The following is a 17,748-nucleotide window of genomic DNA, read 5'->3' on the forward strand; positions in this document are numbered from 1 at the left end:
AGGGGCATAGGATAATTAACATACAGCAGGCATTCAGAACAATGCCTGGAATAGAGTGAGCCCTATATGTGTTTGCTTCTATCATTATGAGCAGGGCCTGGCATGAATTTTAGCCCTGAAAGGTACTGCTTCCCTTATACTACCAGCCACCTTCTTTCTCAATTTACTAATGAATACAAAGTTCTGAGAGGATGAGTGGCTTATCCAACACTATACAGGCTACACGACGGCAGAGCTAGGGCTTCTTAACCAGGGCTTTCCTCACGGAAGGAACTTTTCTTAATGAGGAAGAAACAAAGAGCTTGTGCGAGACTGAGAGAAACTGAGAACAAGCCACAGCATCTCTCCCTCCTGGGCATAATGGGACTCAGACCCTCTGGAGTTTTTCCTTAGAGTCAATTCCATGTCCCCGCTCTCGGGTGGGCTCGGTTGTCTGAGCAAATGCCACCCTCGACACACACACCCACACCCCCGCGCCTGGGCGTACCCTCTAAGTCTGGCATGGCGCGGCAATTCGCTGTCCCGCTGGGAGGACGAGTCAACAGTGGGGCGGACGGGAAAAGTGACACAACCGGGCTGAGGCGCCCTCCGCGCCAGCCTCCCACGCAGCGCGGGGCGGGCTGCGGCCCTCGGGGGTGCGGACTCGGGCTCGGCACTGGTGCTGGGCCTCCGGGCCTCCCTGGCGTCGGCGCACCCGCGCGCCGCAACACCCGAGGCCTAGGCGCGGGTGGCCGCGGCGCACTTTTCAGGAACAAGGCCGCCGCGCGGTTGCCGGGCCAGCCCCCAGGGCTGCTGCCGTTGCCCCCAAGAGGTTGTATGACTGAGTCTTGAAAGACTTTGACCAAATATGGGCCGGGACTGGAAACGTCCTGCGCCGCGCGCCGCCGGAAACCTCCGACCCTGCAACCGCAGGGACTGAGGGCGCGCTGGCCGGGCGGCAGGCTGGGCGGCGGGCGGCGGGCAGCGCGCAGGGAGCGGTGGGCCGCCGGGCGCCTAACAGTGCCTCTGGCACGGGGCCCTCCCACTGCGCGGACCTTGCACACTGTCGCCACACAGGCCTTGGGTGCTACCGAAACCCTCCCCGTGCGTCTGCCGCCCAGTTCCCGCCGCCGCTATAGTCCCGGACCGCCTCTGGCTTTCGCTGTAATCACGCCAAGGGGGGAGGCGAGGTGGGGTGGAACAAACAGAATGGTGCGGGGGCGCCTCATTAGACCCGGCCTTTTGCAGTCATCACAAATTGTTCTGTTCATTGAGGTGGCTATAAAAAGTGGATTTGTGAGACTGGGTGTGCAGGCGAGTACCTGACAGGACACACACACCTATTAGAGACACTCCTGTCATCCAAGGCAGTGGTTCTCAGAATGTGATCCCTGGGCCAGCAGCATCAGCATCACTGAGGGACTTGTTAGAAATGTAGCTAATCAGAAACTTATGGGTGCGGCCGGGAACCAGTATTTTAACCAGCCCTTCAGGTAATTCTGATGCACGCTAAAGTTTGAGAACCGTTGGCCTCGGGCCAGGAAACCAGAGTCGCGAGGTTTAGGGGTATTATTCTCAGTTGCCGCCGGACAGTGGACCCTTCTTTCGGTGGCCTAAAATTCCCTGGCAGCAGTGGATGAGAGACGTCCCCACCTCTCAGCCCGAAGCCAGGAACTAAAGAAGACAAGCAGCCCCTTCTCCGTGGCTTGCAGCCCAAAGAAACAAGGCGACCAGTTATTCCCTCCAGAGGCAACCGTATGGGGAGGGATGGGGGGGGGGGGGGAGAAAGCAAAAGAGCCAGGCAGAATTAGCATCCGAAGCAACACTTACCCATAGACATTTGCACATTTCCCCTCCAATCCGTCAACGTGAACCGATCTGCCGCTCTCAGCGCAGGAGGCGAAAAGGCGACGGGACGTCTGAGGTTTCTGGACAGTCCCTGGGCAGGATGTGAGGAGCCGCTGTTCTCTCGCCTGCTGCTGTAGTTTACTAGCAGGAGCACCAGGACATTGTATATGGAAAGGCTGTGCACATAGGTTACTTCAGTTGCTCCGGCTTCTCCACCTCCTGGCCCTGTGGTTCCAGCAGCACCCCCCCCCCCCACACCCACCTCCTGCTTTACATGGGCAATTCTCTAAGTTTCTCTTCTGGGGCAAACTCATCCTCCAAGATTCCCCAGTTGGAGTCAGGAAACAAACCCACACACCCTTGTTCGAAAACTTTAATCTGATTTTTAAAGGAATCTCTGGAATGGCGTGTGTTTGAATGCTGTGCAGCAGACTGAATCTCTTTGCTTCTCCCCTCTCCCCGCCCCCCACCATAAAGAAACAAGCTATATATGGCCAGTTGGATCATCCACTACAATTTTATTTTAAACCACGACAGACAGATTGCGTGAAAAACAAGGAATTCCAAAGAATTTCCTGCTCTGGGAACAGAAGTTAAGTCTATAGTTAACATTTTAAGCTGTCAAGAATGCTTTGTGGTTGGATAACAGAGGCAGAAAAATGTTAAAAACGCAGGCTACTGCTATACCCAAATATGGAAATATTGTTACGTCTGGTGTCTGATTCACCATCTGGAAATACTTACAACCATGAAGTCAAATAGAAAAGAGGCCACAACAGAAGCCAGGAACGCTCTTCTCCGCTCTCTATCCACCACCTCCTCCCACCCTGTACTGTTCCTACTCTGCCTCACCACCCGCCTCCTTCATTAAGAAGGAAACAATAATGAAACTCTAAGGGGGGGGCATTCTTCTAAATAATAATTGACAAATTGGCCTGGGTTTGGTGTTGGGCCCAGACTTTCCTTAATTTGCATAGCACTTGACAGTCCATTGTCTCGAAAAGTTAAGTCCTTTGTCCAAACCCCTTCCAAATAAGCCTTAGAGATCCTACTCCTTCCTCCTGGAAGAAAACGGCACTTTCGAATGAATGAAACTTAACCCTTTCCTGCAACAGTTCCCCTCATCGGAGAGTGTTATCATTCCAATACCTTCTCATTGTGTTTACCAGGGTCATTCACAAATAAAGTCAGCCCTGAAGGCTTTCTCAAACAAGGCTACTAAATTATGAAGGCTGAACAGCCCTATACCTTACAAAGAATGAGTAATTCTCCTAGAAACCAAAACCAAACCCACTGCCATGGAGTCAATTCAGACTCATAGCGACCCTATAGGACAGGCCCCATACGATTTCCAAGGAGTGCCAGGTGGATTTGAACTGGCAACCTTTTGGCAGTCATACATCTTAACCATTACACCACGAGGCTTTCCAATTCTCCTAGAGCATATATAAAAGGGAGTCTGGAATAATTCCTTGTTTACTTTTTTATTAAAATTATGCAAAAAGATAGTTTTTGAAATTTTTAAAGGTATTTATCAATCACACTAACGATATTGGTGATGTTCAAGTAAATTGGCTTGAAGGGGGTCTTCTGAGTGTGTTGCAGGTAGAATAGGACATTAAAATCTGCTAACATGTTCAGGGAATATTATACCCCGAATCTCTTATTTCTCTGTACTTGGACAGAAGAGCACTGCAATTCATTTGAAATGAGAGGCTTCCAAGAGGTCCGAAGGAAAGAAGTTTAAAACCTCACAAAAATGTTTCAGCTTTAAGGAATCTGCTTTTTCCAGGGACACATTTGGCACAACGGTGCTGTGATCTGGTTTGGCCTTGCAGTATATGGAGGTGATTTCGTTTCAAATCACTTCACTGTGGTCCCCTCCGCTTCAGGCGGGGTGCTTAGTTAGCATTGCCTCTTGCCCGCGGAGGGAGGATGGGAGGGCTTACCCGGCCTCTCACATCCGCGAGGAAGTACAAGTCAGCCTCCCGGAGAGCTCCCGGCGTTCGTTTCCTTTCGGACTTCCAACCCAGGCAGTGGGCTGGAACTAATGTGGGAACCTCCAAAAACAAACAAGTACAACATACCAAAAGAGGGTGGGGGTGGGGGGGAAGACCTCTGCCTAGGAAGTTGCCAGACGAAGGGGGAAGCTGATCCCCCCTCCCTTCTCATTCATAAATGCCATTGCGGGTATTAATTTGCAATACACTTAACTTGGCTAATAAACACCATGCCAAAGCTTTGGGACTTGATCCGAATATGCCTCGTTGTAGTCCACAAATAGATTTCTGGCTCGGCGACACACTCCCCCTCCACGCTCGACTCTCAATAGATAACTTGACTCTCACCTTCTCTGTAAACAAGCAAACAGCTCGCTGTCTTCCCGGGTGAGGGTTTCCGAGGCTGCCCAGTCAACTCGGCATCAGCAAACAAAACCACTTTTGTTCCTCCCTCTCAGATCCTCCCACCCTCCCAGTCCAGGCGAAGTTCTGAACTATTCTTCCTTGTCCCCCACAATTCTTCAGCCACATCACCACTGCCACTTACTAAAAAAAAAAAAAAAATCCCTCTCGAATAGAAGTCATTATTTAAAGTGGAAAAAACGGACTGTTTTCTTGACGGATCCGGGACAAAAAAAAAAAAAAGGTGCAACAGAGCCAGGGGAGGTGCTTGGCAGCAACCCGCGCCAACCAGCATTCCTGAGATGTTTGAGAATTCTGGAACGCGCAGACAGCGCCGACGTCACTGCAACACGCGACGCCGCCACCGGCGCTTAAAAAGGGCGGGCTCCGGGAGCCTGGGCAGAACGCGACCGAGAGCGCCCCAGAGCAGCTTCCGCGCTCTTCCTCGAGTAGGACGCCCGCCCGCCATCCAGACCTCCAGCCCGCAGACGGGCCTGCGCCTTCTTGCCCAGCGAGACCGCCTCACCCACAGCACCGCACCGACCCAGCCACGCCAGGCCCTCGCGCTGTGCACCAGTGTGTTGGCGTCTTCGCTGCCGCGTTCGTCCCGGACTGCTTCTGCGCGCCACAATGAGCTCCCGCACGGCCAGGACGCTCGCCTTCACCGTCATCATTCTCCACTTGACCAAGCTGGTGAGTTGGATTCTTTTTGCCACCGCCTCCCCCTTCGCTCTGCCAGTTCCTTACCCTTTGCCTAGAATGCCCGCGGGAGGACAAGCTATACTAAAAAGTTCGGGACACTTTGGTGTAGCTGCTGCTTTAAGCCCCCCCCGAAGACGTTTCGGAGGCCTCTTGGTGTGCGCAGCCGCCCGAGGTGACCGGGCTGGACGGGAGCAGGGACTCCCCGTCGTCAGGGTCGCAGACTTTCCGTCCCTTCCCTGAGCAGCAGCAGCGCCCCACTTGTGTACCGCGCCAAGTCTCACGCGCTTCTTCTTATCCCTCCAGGCGCTCACCACCTGCCCCGCCGCCTGCCACTGCCCCCTGGAGGCGCCCAAGTGCGCCCCGGGAGTCGGGCTGGTCCGGGACGGCTGCGGCTGCTGTAAGGTCTGCGCCAAGCAGCTCAACGAGGACTGCAGCAAAACGCAGCCTTGCGACCACACCAAAGGGCTGGAATGCAATTTCGGCGCCAGCTCTACCGCTCTGAAGGGGATCTGCAGAGGTAAGATGCTTGTGGTTTGGCCCCTTTAAAAAAATAATAGTCCCCGTAGTCCAGAAGTTTAGTAATTTTGAGACCATGTATGGTGATGCTTTGTTGTTGGTAGCTTGGCAGAAAGGCACATGATTTCAGCAGTCTGGAATGCAATTCAGTGTGTCTGGGCCCAAAGAAAAGCGCATACGGAAAAGTGATTCCTGACTAACTTATTGTTCTGGTCTGGAGTCTCCGGGGAATTAGAGAGAACTTTACCATAAATTGAATTTAACAGAGCAGAAAATATGTGTGAGTTTCAGGCCGTGGTTTGGAATCTTAACTTTATTCTCTTTTCTCTTTTGGTGATCTTTGCAGCTCAGTCAGAGGGCAGGCCCTGTGAATATAACTCCAGAATCTACCAGAACGGGGAAAGTTTCCAGCCCAACTGTAAACATCAGTGCACATGTATCGATGGCGCGGTGGGCTGCATTCCTTTGTGTCCCCAGGAATTATCTCTGCCCAACCTGGGCTGCCCCAACCCCCGGCTTGTCAAAGTTACCGGGCAGTGCTGTGAGGAGTGGGTCTGTGATGAGGATGGTGCCAAGGACCCCAGGGAAGACAGGGACAGCCTCTTCAGCAAGGGGCTGGGATTGGATGCTTCAGAGGTGGAGTTAACACGAAACAATGAACTAATTGCAGTTGGAAAAGGCGGACCCCTGAAGCGACTCCCTGGTAAGTAGAGACTGAGTCTGTTCTAAGACCTTGTACTGAAGCTAGTTTGAAACTTTGTAGAAAAGAGTACTTGAGAATGTGTTGGTATGCCTCTGAAGAATCTTCCCTCTTTCTTCCTCTAGTTTTTGGACTGGAACCTCACATCCTCTACAACCCTTCTTTGCATGGCCAGAAATGTATTGTTCAAACAACTTCATGGTCCCAGTGCTCAAAGACCTGCGGAACTGGTATCTCCACACGAGTTACCAATGACAACCCTGAATGCCGCCTGGTTAAAGAAACCCGTATTTGTGAAGTGCGACCTTGTGGACAGCCAGCGTACAGCAGCCTGAAAGTAAGTTCTTTCGGTGGCATGTAGGCTGTTCCTCAGCAGGTGGTTGGGGATGCAAAGCTCTCTTCCGAGAACTAGAAATATTGTTGCTAACTTTTCTTCTCCTCTCTTACAGAAGGGCAAGAAATGCAGCAAGACCAAGAAATCCCCTGAACCAGTCAAGTTTACTTATGCTGGATGTTCGAGTGTGAAGAAATACCGGCCCAAGTACTGTGGTTCCTGCATAGATGGCCGATGCTGTACGCCCCAGCAGACCAGGACTGTGAAGATGCGGTTCCGCTGTGAAGATGGAGAGATGTTTTCCAAGAACGTCATGATGATCCAGTCCTGCAGATGCAACTACAACTGTCCACATGCCAATGAGGCAGCCTTTCCTTTCTACAGACTGTTCAATGACATTCACAAATTTAGGGACTAAATGCTACCTGGGCTTCCAGTGCATGGGTGGACAAATAAGGGAGAAGGATGTCAGAAGCACAGAGACGTGGGTGGGGGCGGTATGGGTAAAGGGACTCTATTGTAGAGGGAATGCATTGCTCATTCTTGAGTAGTACCAAGGTATTTTGAAACTGCCATGTGCGCTGGTGCAGATGGACACTGATGCAGCTGCGATTTGAGAATACTTTGCTTCATAGTATTGGAGCACACGTTACTGCTTCATTTTGGAGCTTGTAGTGTTGACATTCTGTTTTCTGTTTGTAAATTATTTGGTAAGCGTATTTTTCTCTAGACTTTTTATCCTTTCAGTTTTACAATTGTAAGAGATAATAAGATTACTTAGACAGTTAAAGCCTTAGTAGTCCTTTGACAGAAATAAATTGGAAAGCGTTCCATCCCTTCCCGAGGTGACACTCTATGAGTGTCGGTGAGAGGCAGCTATCTGCACTCTAAACTGCAAACAGAAATCAGGTGTTTTAAGACTGAATGTTTTTATTTATCAAAATGTAGCTTTTTGGGGGGGGTGGAGAAATGTAATACTGGAATAATTTGTAAATGATTTTAATTTTATATTCAGTGAAAAGAATTTATTTATGGAATTAATCATTTAATAAAGAAATATTTACCTAATAACAGCATGTATGCCATTCAGTATTTTTTAGTTACAGTCCAAAAATCATTGGGAACAATCTAGCTCATACATTCATTCAGACAAGATTTGTTTGTGCCAGAAACTGCTGGTCCAGGTGCTTGGGGTATAGCAGTGACCTAGCTACAAAAATTGGACAATGATTTGTTTTCATCAGTAGAGAAAAATCTTAGCATGTAATCAGTTTAAAAACCATGTATTGCGTACCAGAAACCTTGGTGGTGGGGTGGTTAAGAGCTAGGGCTGCTAACCAAAAGGTCTGCAGTTAGAATCCTTGGAAACCCTATGGGGCAGTTCTACTGTGTCCTATAATGTTGCTGTGAATCAGAATCAACTTGACATCAATGGGCTTGGTTTGGGTTTTGGTACTGAATACCAGGCGTTGTACTAAACACTGAGGATACACACAAGAAAGAACCTGAAGCTAAATTTGTGATTTAAAATTATGATTTATTTTCCTAAGAATTCAAAGTCTAAGTGGCTCCACGCAATCAATCACCTTGTAAGATGGGTATAGTAAAAAAAATAGTAGATTCATTTATTATTTTAAATCACCAGGTTATTGTGCAGGTCACTTCAGTAAAGGAGGGAAACACATTGATAAAAAGTATATAATCCACGCTGCCCACATGTAAATGCAGGGACAAGATTGAGTATGGTTGGATAATGTATTATGAAAGGTCACTTGTTTATAACCTTATATTTTCCAATACTGTTCCTAAAAATTAATAGAACTACTTAAAATTCACCCTCCCCTGAGATCAAACTAAGAATCTTGCAGTCTATTTGAGTTAGTTTGTTTTCACTGAATGAGTTTGAAGCAATGATTTGTTAATCCTAATAAGCCTGTGATTAAGTAAACATGCTGTTAAATGCAAAGGAATGCAAGGAATTTCAAGTACTTTTCCAACCTAGTGAAGACCAACTACCCCATCCCCCTTCCCTTTTTATAATATAGCATACAGTATATTGATGGAAGGAGCCGTGGTGGCACAACAGTTAAGCGCTCGGCTGCAAATAGAAAAGTTGGCAGTTTGAATCCACCCAGCAGTTCTGGGGGAGAAAGACCTGACCATTAGCTTCTCTAAATGATTACAGCCAAGAAATCCCTATGGGGCAGTTCTACTCAGTCACATGGGGCCAGTTTGAGTCGGAATTGACAGTACCAAACAACAGACAACATATTGATGGAGGAGGGAGCAGTTAGAGTTGGCTATCCAGAAGGTCAAAGGCTAGATGCAGAGCATTCCTGAAGAAAAGGACCTAAATCATAGGTCCAGGAGAAGCTGAGAAGGCTGCGTTAACGTTTGTGAAAATGTTGGTAGCCTGTTTTAGAATTATCTGCGTCTTTAGAAAGTGCTGACAATAAATGTTTTATAGAGAGTTTTCCTTTCATCGTCCCTCTTGGCTCCTGTTTAAATCCATAGTGAAATATTTCAATCTGCACTTGGTTAAGAGAGTACTTACATTTTTAGGCAATAAAAGAAAGTGCTTTCAAAGGCCAGGGAGGGGGCGGTGGTCAGGGGGAGTTGTAGCTCGTCGGGTCCTGTTAGAGTAATTTTTCAAAAGAGTTTAATATTGATGCTTTAATGAAGATGTACAGAAGAGCACTGTACGAGCATCTGTTTTAAAGCCTTACTGAAATGCGTAAAGGTTAATACACGTGACGGTAAAATCGATGACTGAAAGCCTTTGCTCTTCTGAGTTTGATGATATCTCACCTGAGATATTACAACTTTGTGCCTTCTGAGTAGTCAGTTTTTCTTGCCTGAGGCATTCAACATTTAAGGTATTTGGGAATTAAAAACACCACCTGGCCCAGTCTTGGATGCAGTTAAACTTGTCAGTGCAATTATAACATGTGAAATATAATAAAGGTGTAAGGCTTTTGTGGTGCAATCTTGTTAAACAGACATCTAAATCCACAGGCGAGATTTACACATTCCCAGGCACCAGTCCTGAGGGTATTGCCATTCAACACTAGAGTCCAACAAATTACTTCTTACATAGAGATCAAGGAGCAACACTTCATAGATCCTTTAAGTGTGTGGGGAGGTAATATTTGTCCAAATAAGCTCAAATATGAGTCAAAGCCTAGCATGGGAAAACACTGGATCTTTGGGACATTAACATTATCCTAGAAAATACAAAGGCAGTGATACACAAGTGCCAATTCTATTTACAGTAAGAGTGTTCAATTAATAAGAAAAGAGCAGTAAAAGCAAATTAAGTCCACTTTGTGTGACTATAAGGCACTCTAGTGAGCAAAGATTAAGTGCTTGGCAGCTAACCAAAAGGTTGGTGGTTCAAATCCACCCAGCGGCTCTGCAGGAGAAAGAGCTGGTGATCTGCTTCTGTAAAGATTACAGCTTAGAAAACCCTATGGGGCAGTGACATGGGGTCACTATGAGTCAAAAATCAACTCAACAGCACCTAACAGTAACAACATGTGGCTATAGGAAAAAACAAAGAAATTAGAAGTAGTTAAGAATGAAATTATGGGATTTAGAACATACACATTTTATCCAGGTCTGGAGCAGAGCTCTACCAACTTCAAATATTGAGATAATAAAAACAAAACCATGCATCTTTATATATAATGTTTATATATCTTCCTTTTATTAAATATATATGTATCTCCAAACACACATACAGTAAAGACCTTGTGCTGTTCTTCACTTTTCAATCCAAAAGACCCTGGTGATCCTGAGCGGTATTTTGGTAGAGATTTAAGAATTGAGAGTTAGAGGGTGACCTCAGAATTTTAGGAATTTAGTGAATTTTAAGAAATAGTCTATGGAATATTTAGCAGCACAGTAAGTGGCCTCACTGTGACGATTTTTCAAATGAATGCATGTGCTATCCATTCCCCCAAAGAGATGTGACTGAGTCAAAATTAGCAAGGCTTTTTAAAAGTTATTTTTCTAGTAGAGAGGACAGATTTGATTTGTTCATACTCTCTTCTTCCTGCCTCCTGGCAGTATTTGAAAGTCAGTTGAGCAGAGGCAAAGGTGCAGTATGAAGGTCGTACAGAACAAAGGTATGTTCTGGGCAGAGTGGCAAATGATGCAGTGGAAAGATTTCCAGACTGGAATCAAGAGACATGTCTTTTAGCACCAGCTCTGCCATTAATTTGCTGGGTGACTCTAGGCAAGTCTCTGGATTGTTCTTTCTTGTGTTACAATGGAACATTAACTCCCAGCATTTTTGTCACTGGAAAACCCCTTATTCTTACAATCTCTTTGGTGCATTGGCTCCTGTACCTTAAAAACTATATTCTCAAGTAACTGAATGGGTGGTATGAAAACTGCTCAGGTCTTTCTATGGGCAAATGCACTCATTTTCATGTAGTCTTTGGAAATGTAATCTTGCTAGACTCTTTAGAGCACCCCTGTTACAGGACATGGTGATTCCTGGAAGCTCTGTCACAGTCTAAAGGTTCATAGTTTCATCTTATTCTATTGCCCTGATAGCTGGGCCTCATTAACTTCATATCTCAACCAACTCATGCTTCAAAAGAAAGACATTTTAAAGCATGATAGTGATGTACATGTCCTATGAATACGATAGACTTGTGACTTCATATATTCATGTAATTTTATAAAGTGCAATTCAATTCAACGTGTACTCAGACAGTTGTTAGTGCTTTACAGTTCTGATGTATCCTGCTCCTATGTTCTTCTGAATCCACCTCTTTCTCATCTCCTTTGCAATCATCCAAATCTAAGCCACCATCATTTGTTGCCTGAATTGCTGGTGTGGTCTCCTTGCTTGTGGCATTTTGTATTTATCAAAGGTGGCTGAACAACATAATGTCTTCCATCCATATGCCTTTCAGTAATGTACCTTTGCTGCTCCACCAACAATATTGTGTGCCCTTGACTGGATTCCAACTCATAGCAACCGTACGTAACAGAGTAGAACTGCCCCAGAGTGTTTTCTAGGCTGCAAGCTTTACAGGAACAGATCTCAGGTATTTTCTTCCATGGAGTGGCTGATGGGTTTGAACATCTGACCGAGCTCTTAAACATTGTACCACCAGGGCCAACAATAGGTTGCTCTATTTCCCCACCTTTTAAATCTGTGTGGGTTCTTTGATGCTTTGGCCAATGAATATGAAGGAAGTGATGTGGTACCAGTTCCCCAAATAGGCTGGGAGCTCCTACTTCCTTTCTCTTGGAAACTAGCTTCCATGTAAGAAGAACAACTACCACCAGGCTGTGAGAAGCCTAAACCACATGGAGAGGCTTAGAGAGGAAGACACCATGTGGAAAAAGAGAAAGGTCAAAGAGCACAATGCATAGAGAAACCATGTTGGAAGTGGATCTTTCATCCCAGCTAACATCTCCTGGTTCAGAGATGAACTGACCCGTTGGTCCTTCCCAGATTCCTGACCCACAAAATAATATGGCTGTGGTAAGGCACTAAGTTTTGGGGGTGGTTTGTTACTTAGGGGTAGATAACCAAAACATTATTGGTTGCTCTTCTTGCCCTCCAACAATCCATTCTCACAGAATCCAGTCTCTCACAGGAGCCAGAGTGATTTTTTAAAAATGTAAATCAGAACATGTCAACTCTTTTTTTTTAAAGGCTCCAGCATTGCCCTTGGGATAAGATTCAACTCCTTACCTTGTACACAAGGTCCTGGACCCTGCCTCCTTCTTACCACTCTCCCTCACTCAGTGTACTCCCACTTGTCTTTTTCTCTTCCTTGACAAAACCAAGCAAGTTCTCCATCAGGGCCTTTGCACTAGCTCTTGCTCTGCCTCAAACACCCCTTGGCCAGATCTAGGTGTTTCCTTTTCATGCAGGTCTCTGCTTAGGTGTTACCTTCTTGGAGAGACGACCTCTGTCAATCCAGTCTAAAGTAGTTCATTACATCAAGCAGTTATATTTTCATCACAGTACTTAGCACTACCTGATTTTTTTTTTTATTTATTATGTCTCCCACTTCTATAATAACCTCCATTAGAGCAGAAATTTTTTCTGTCTTTTTTTTTTTTTTTTTTACCACTGTAAGAATGTCAAGGATTTCATTTTACTTGGATCCACAATCAACAGCTGTGGAACCAGCGGTCAAGAAATCAAATGATGCATTGCATTGGGTAAATCTGCCACAAAGGACCTCTTTAAAGTGTTAAAAGCAAAGATGTCAGCTTGAAGACTAAGGTGCGCCTGACCCAACTCATGGTATTTTCAATTGCATCATATGCACGTGAAAGCTGGGCAATGAATAAGGAAGACCGAAGAAGAATTGATGCCTTCAAACTGTGGTGTTGGCGAAGAATATTGGATCTATCATGGACTGCCAAAAGAACGAACAAATCCATCCTGGAAAAAGTGCAACCAGAATGCTCCTTAGAAGCAAGGATGGTGAGACTGTGTCTTACATACTTTGGAGACGTTGTCAGGAGGGATCAGTCCCTGGAGACGGACATCATCCTTGGTATAGTACAGGGTCAGCGGAAAAGACGAAGACCCTCAATGAGGTGAATTGACACAGAGGCTGCAACAATGAGCTCAAGCATAACAACGATTGTAAGGATGGCGCAGGACTGGGCAATGTTTTGTCTTGTGCTTAGCGTCGCTATGAGTCAGAACCGACTCAACGGTACCTAACAACAATAAGAATGTCACTTGACACTGTGCCTGGCATAAAGTAGAAACTCATTAAAAATTTATAGAATAAACGCTGTCTTAAGCTAAAAGTTAAATTAGAAGGCACTCACTCCCTCACTGTCTTCCTTCTATGTCACCTTGGGTTTTCCCCTCACCTGTTCATCATTCATTCTATCTTTCATTCATACATCTAGTCAATAGACACCTGTCTGGCACTACTATATTCCAGATACGGTGTTAGGAAGTAGTTGATGAAGAAATATGGTTCCTTTACTTTGTGGTAGGGAAGACTTAAACATACATGCAAAGATGAGTTAGAATTAGGTTCAGCTGCAAGTAACAGAAAACCCAAATAACTTGAGGAACACAGAAATTTATTTCTTGCTCATGTGAAAATCCAGGTAGGCAGTCCAGGGCTGGCATGGTGCCCTCAGGTTTCAGGCCCAAAGGCTCTTGCTATCTTGTTGCTTCATTGTGCCTGGCCTCCATTCCCTAGTTCACCTCATGGCTCATAGTCTCACAGAGCTGCAATAGAGGCTAGGAAATGTGTTTTTTATCTTGTGTTGTCATGTACTCAGCTAAAAATCAGAGATCCTGCTATTATAGAAGGGAGAATAGATATTGGGGGATTGTACTATACATAGCGACAAAGGGCTCAAGCATAACAATGATTGTGAGGATGGTGCAGGGCCGGGAAGAGTTTCGTTTTGCTGTACATAGGGTCCCTACGAGTCTGGACCAACTCAGCAGCACCTAACAACAACAACAACTGCATATAGCAGTCTGTACTACATAGCCAATAATATACTGTAATAAGTATAATAAGGAACAGAGAAGGGTCGAGAAGAAAGTTACCAACTACTTGCAGCTAGGATCAATGAGGGCTTCCTAGAGGAATTGTTTCCTCAGCTGGGTTTTGAAAGATAAATAGCTTGGAAAGTATTCAAAAGCCTTGGTGCTCAAGTTAAAAATTTCTGAAATAACCATTGATGCCTTCCCTGTTTCAGCCATGAAGAAAAATGAAAGACATCTACATCTTCTGTGTTTGGCATCTTGAAAGCTATTTTAGAGAGGGTATCTGTGTAGTGGGGCTTCTTTGGAAAAGAAAGCCTTCTCTGCTCTCTAAACTCCACTCTCTAAAGTGAGGAAAGCCAGAAAGAGCAAAAGTCCTGCTAGTCATACCTAAGATTCCCCTAGGCCTGTTATTATGATCATGTATGTGTGGGGAGGGGTTCTAGCACTTATTTTGCATTGATAGAATCAGGGGTACCCCAAGAAGGCACTTTGGCCACTGACCTCAAATTCTATACAGAACCAGCAATATCTACCCATTCCTCAGTTAGGATGTCTGTGAGATAGGAGAGTGGACAGAAATCCTTGTAAAAGCTCTAGGGAAGGGCCTTTTCCAAATCCGCATGGATATAGTAGGACATGGTCATTGCTTGGGCACGACCCCAAGACAGACAAATAGCACTGCTTCCTCTGGTCCTTCACACAAATCCCCATGATAGCAATGACAACACCACACTGTGACTGGCTGTTTCTCCACCAGATTTCAAATTCCTTGAAGAGCTTTGTCAATCAGTGAGTGGACATCAACTAAGAATGGATTTAAAGGAGCTCGAGCGCTATCTTCCAGCATCCCCAGGGCTTCACAGAGAAGTGAGAGCAATTTTGTTCTATACTGTCCCAGGGCACAGGTCCCAAGCTGGTGGCTTGGGTAGAATCTGGCCAACAGACTTGTTTTGTTTCTCCTGCACAGGGTTTATAAAAACTGGAATTTGTTGCCAATATTTGAAAACTTGGGGAAATACAAGAAAAAAATTCTGGCTTCTTTTGAGAAATCCATAGATGTGGCAACAGTGGGTCGTTTCTACAAGGCAGCAACTGGCGGGCCCGAGCTGCGGTTTCCCCCTTTAGAGCACGGGCTCTGCAGCTCATGGGCATAGAGATTGATGGGGAACAGATGTGTGTGAGGGGGGCGGTGTTGAGGGACAGCAAGAAATGATCTTCGAAAACCTAGATTCCTTTTGAAAACATGCTGAGTGAAGTCAGTCAATCACAAAAGTACAAATATTGTATGATTTCACTTATATGAAAAATGTAGAATAAGTGTATAGAGATCAGAGGAAACCCTGGTGGCGTAGTGGTTAAGTGCTATGGCTGCTAACCAAAGGGTCCGCAGTTCAAATCCACCAGGCACTCCTGGGAAACTCTAAGGAGCAGTTCTACTCTGTCCTAGACGGTCGCTATGAGTTGGAATTGACTCGATGACACTGGGTTTAGTTTTTTTGGTTTGATAGAGATCAGAGTTTAACAATGGTTACCTGGGGCAAGGTGGGGGTGGGGGAAGGGGTCACTGTTTGGGAAGCACTGAGTTTTTTTTAGGGTGATGAAAAATTTGGCAGTGGATCTTGGTGATGGGTTGCATGACATGGGTGATATAATTTGTGTCATTGGATTTTACACATGAAGAATGTTGAATTGGCAAATACTGTGCTATCTATATTTTCACAACAATTTTTAAAAAACCCAGCTTCTTTCTAAAAAAGGCAAAACCAAGAACACCTCTTTTACTATTAAGTGCTTAGAAAAATCATCTTAGGCATGGAAACACTGTGTTTGAAAAAAATAGAATTGAGACCACTTTACTCGTTTCAAATTGCTGTCCTGCGGTAAACATGTCCCCACCCCAGGTCTCTCCTATGACTCCAGTCTGGGTATTTTTGTGTAGAAGCGTATCTATTCCATTTATAATACCGCATCACATTTTCCGACTGGCACCAGATAAATTCATCAAAGATATACACTTCGTCCTGAACCTCCTCTGAATTTAACCATCTATTTTTAAAGTAACCAAAAGCCTTCCCAGGGGAATTGCTACAGATAGCCTGGGAGATTGTGCTAGATTTTTTTTTTTTTAAATAACTCCAGTCTTTTTTTTCAAGCGCTGTCAAGTAAATAATACCCATTTTTCAGAGGTGTTCAATGAACTCCAGAGAGATTGGGGACTTTGTCTAAATAGTTACAGTTATCCAGTAACAGAATGGAAAGTAAAATTCAAAGGATTTATTCTCCAAGCTTATCCCTCAGAGAGGCATTTTGGGTAAAGGAAGGCACTTGGATTACAGCGAGTTCTGGCTATGAGGCAGGTTTTTGATGTCAAGATGGCTCCTGGGAAGACTTCCACAAATGAGTTTCCTATAAACAAGTCAGCATGGTCAGCACCCCATACCAAAGGTGACACCTTTCTGATTCAACTTGGTAAAAATGAAGGAGATTTGCTAATTAAAGAAAAGAAGCTCATCTGTGGTGAGAGTTTAAACTCTAAGCAAAACTTTCGGAGAGGTCCCTCATATTCTGAATTAGTTTGTTCTTGGAAAGGGGCCCAAATCTTTACTTGATCCCTTGCATTCAGAATGATACTTACCCATTTTAAAATGTTTTCTTTAATTATTTTTACCTTAACAAAAGGAAGGCATACTTATACAAATTCAACATTATTAAAGATTCAGAATCTCAAAAAAGACAATCCCTAGTAAACCCCCGCCCCACCACACACACACCCAGTCACTGGTAAGAATACGATATTTATTCTTACAGATTTTCAGGTGTGCCTAAACCAGCATTTATTAATATGATAATATCATATACATAATATATTCTTATATATAAAAAAGCATTAGCTACAGATAGAGCTTTACATTTACTATATCTTGGATATCATTTAATATCGATACATACAGCTCTCCATCAATCTTTGAAATGGCTTCATAGAATTTCAGTTTATGATAGATGTGCCATAAAAAATCATAAGTCATTTAAGTACTAGGTATGGCAGATACCATTTAATGCCCACCTGAAATCCATCCCCCCACCCCCTTGATTCCTTGCCTGCAGAGCCTCAATTTTGTTCAGGTATTCCCTCTCCCATGTGTCCAAGGAAAGCAATCCCCTATCTCTACCAGAGGGCTTTGAACTGGCTCTTCTTTTTTTTTTTGGTTCAAACCCCTGCTGAGAATTTGTATTTCTAACAATTCCCAGGTGATGCTAATACTGCTGATTAGGGACCAATGTCTGAGAACCACTAGCAAAGTCCAAACCAAAAAGCCAAACTTACTGCCCTGGAGTAGAATTGCCCCATAGGGTTTCCAAGGCTATAAATCTTTACAGAAACTGGCTGTCACATTTTTCTCCCACAGAGCGGCTAGTGGTTTCAAACAGCCAAACTTTCAGTTAGCAGCCGAGTGTTTTAACTGCTATACCACCAAGACTCCTTACAAGTAGAGCAGGAGTTTTCAAATTTTATTATACATAAGAACCACCTGGGATCTTGTTAAAATGTAGAGTCTGATTCAGTATATCTGGGGTGGAAATGCAAATTCTCAGCAGGGGTTCAAACTGAAACCAACCAGTTCAAAGCCCTAGTCTCTACCCTAACTCCAGGGACTGTATGTGTTATGATTGGTTTCAGCCAGGATGATGGTCTCATTTCCTTGTCAATGATTGTTACAGGCATGTAAACTAATCTTCATCTATGGTAAGGAGAAATCTTGGGTTG

General features: G+C 44.9%; 1 protein-coding gene and 1 long non-coding RNA gene across 2 annotated transcripts in view; one reads left to right on the forward strand and one right to left on the reverse strand.

Moving 5' to 3' along the window:
• The window catches only part of LOC104846007 (uncharacterized), a 126,043-nt gene extending 121,647 nt beyond the window's left edge, over positions 1–4,396 (reverse strand). The window contains exon 1 of the long non-coding RNA XR_010321430.1: positions 1,810–4,396. This is a non-coding gene — a long non-coding RNA (uncharacterized LOC104846007). The remainder of the gene's footprint in view (positions 1–1,809) is intronic.
• A 232-nt stretch (positions 4,397–4,628) lies between these two features.
• CCN1 (cellular communication network factor 1) lies at positions 4,629–7,552 on the forward strand. Its single transcript, XM_003411207.4, has 5 exons — positions 4,629–4,922; positions 5,235–5,448; positions 5,794–6,150; positions 6,273–6,484; positions 6,597–7,552. Exons 1-5 carry the CDS (start codon positions 4,860–4,862, stop codon positions 6,897–6,899), a joined length of 1,149 nt encoding a protein of 382 aa, XP_003411255.1. The 5' UTR covers positions 4,629–4,859; the 3' UTR covers positions 6,900–7,552.
• The last annotated feature ends 10,196 nt before the right edge of the window (positions 7,553–17,748 follow it).

This window comes from Loxodonta africana, chromosome 3 (assembly GCF_030014295.1).
Source record: "Loxodonta africana isolate mLoxAfr1 chromosome 3, mLoxAfr1.hap2, whole genome shotgun sequence".
NCBI lineage: Eukaryota > Metazoa > Chordata > Mammalia > Proboscidea > Elephantidae > Loxodonta > Loxodonta africana.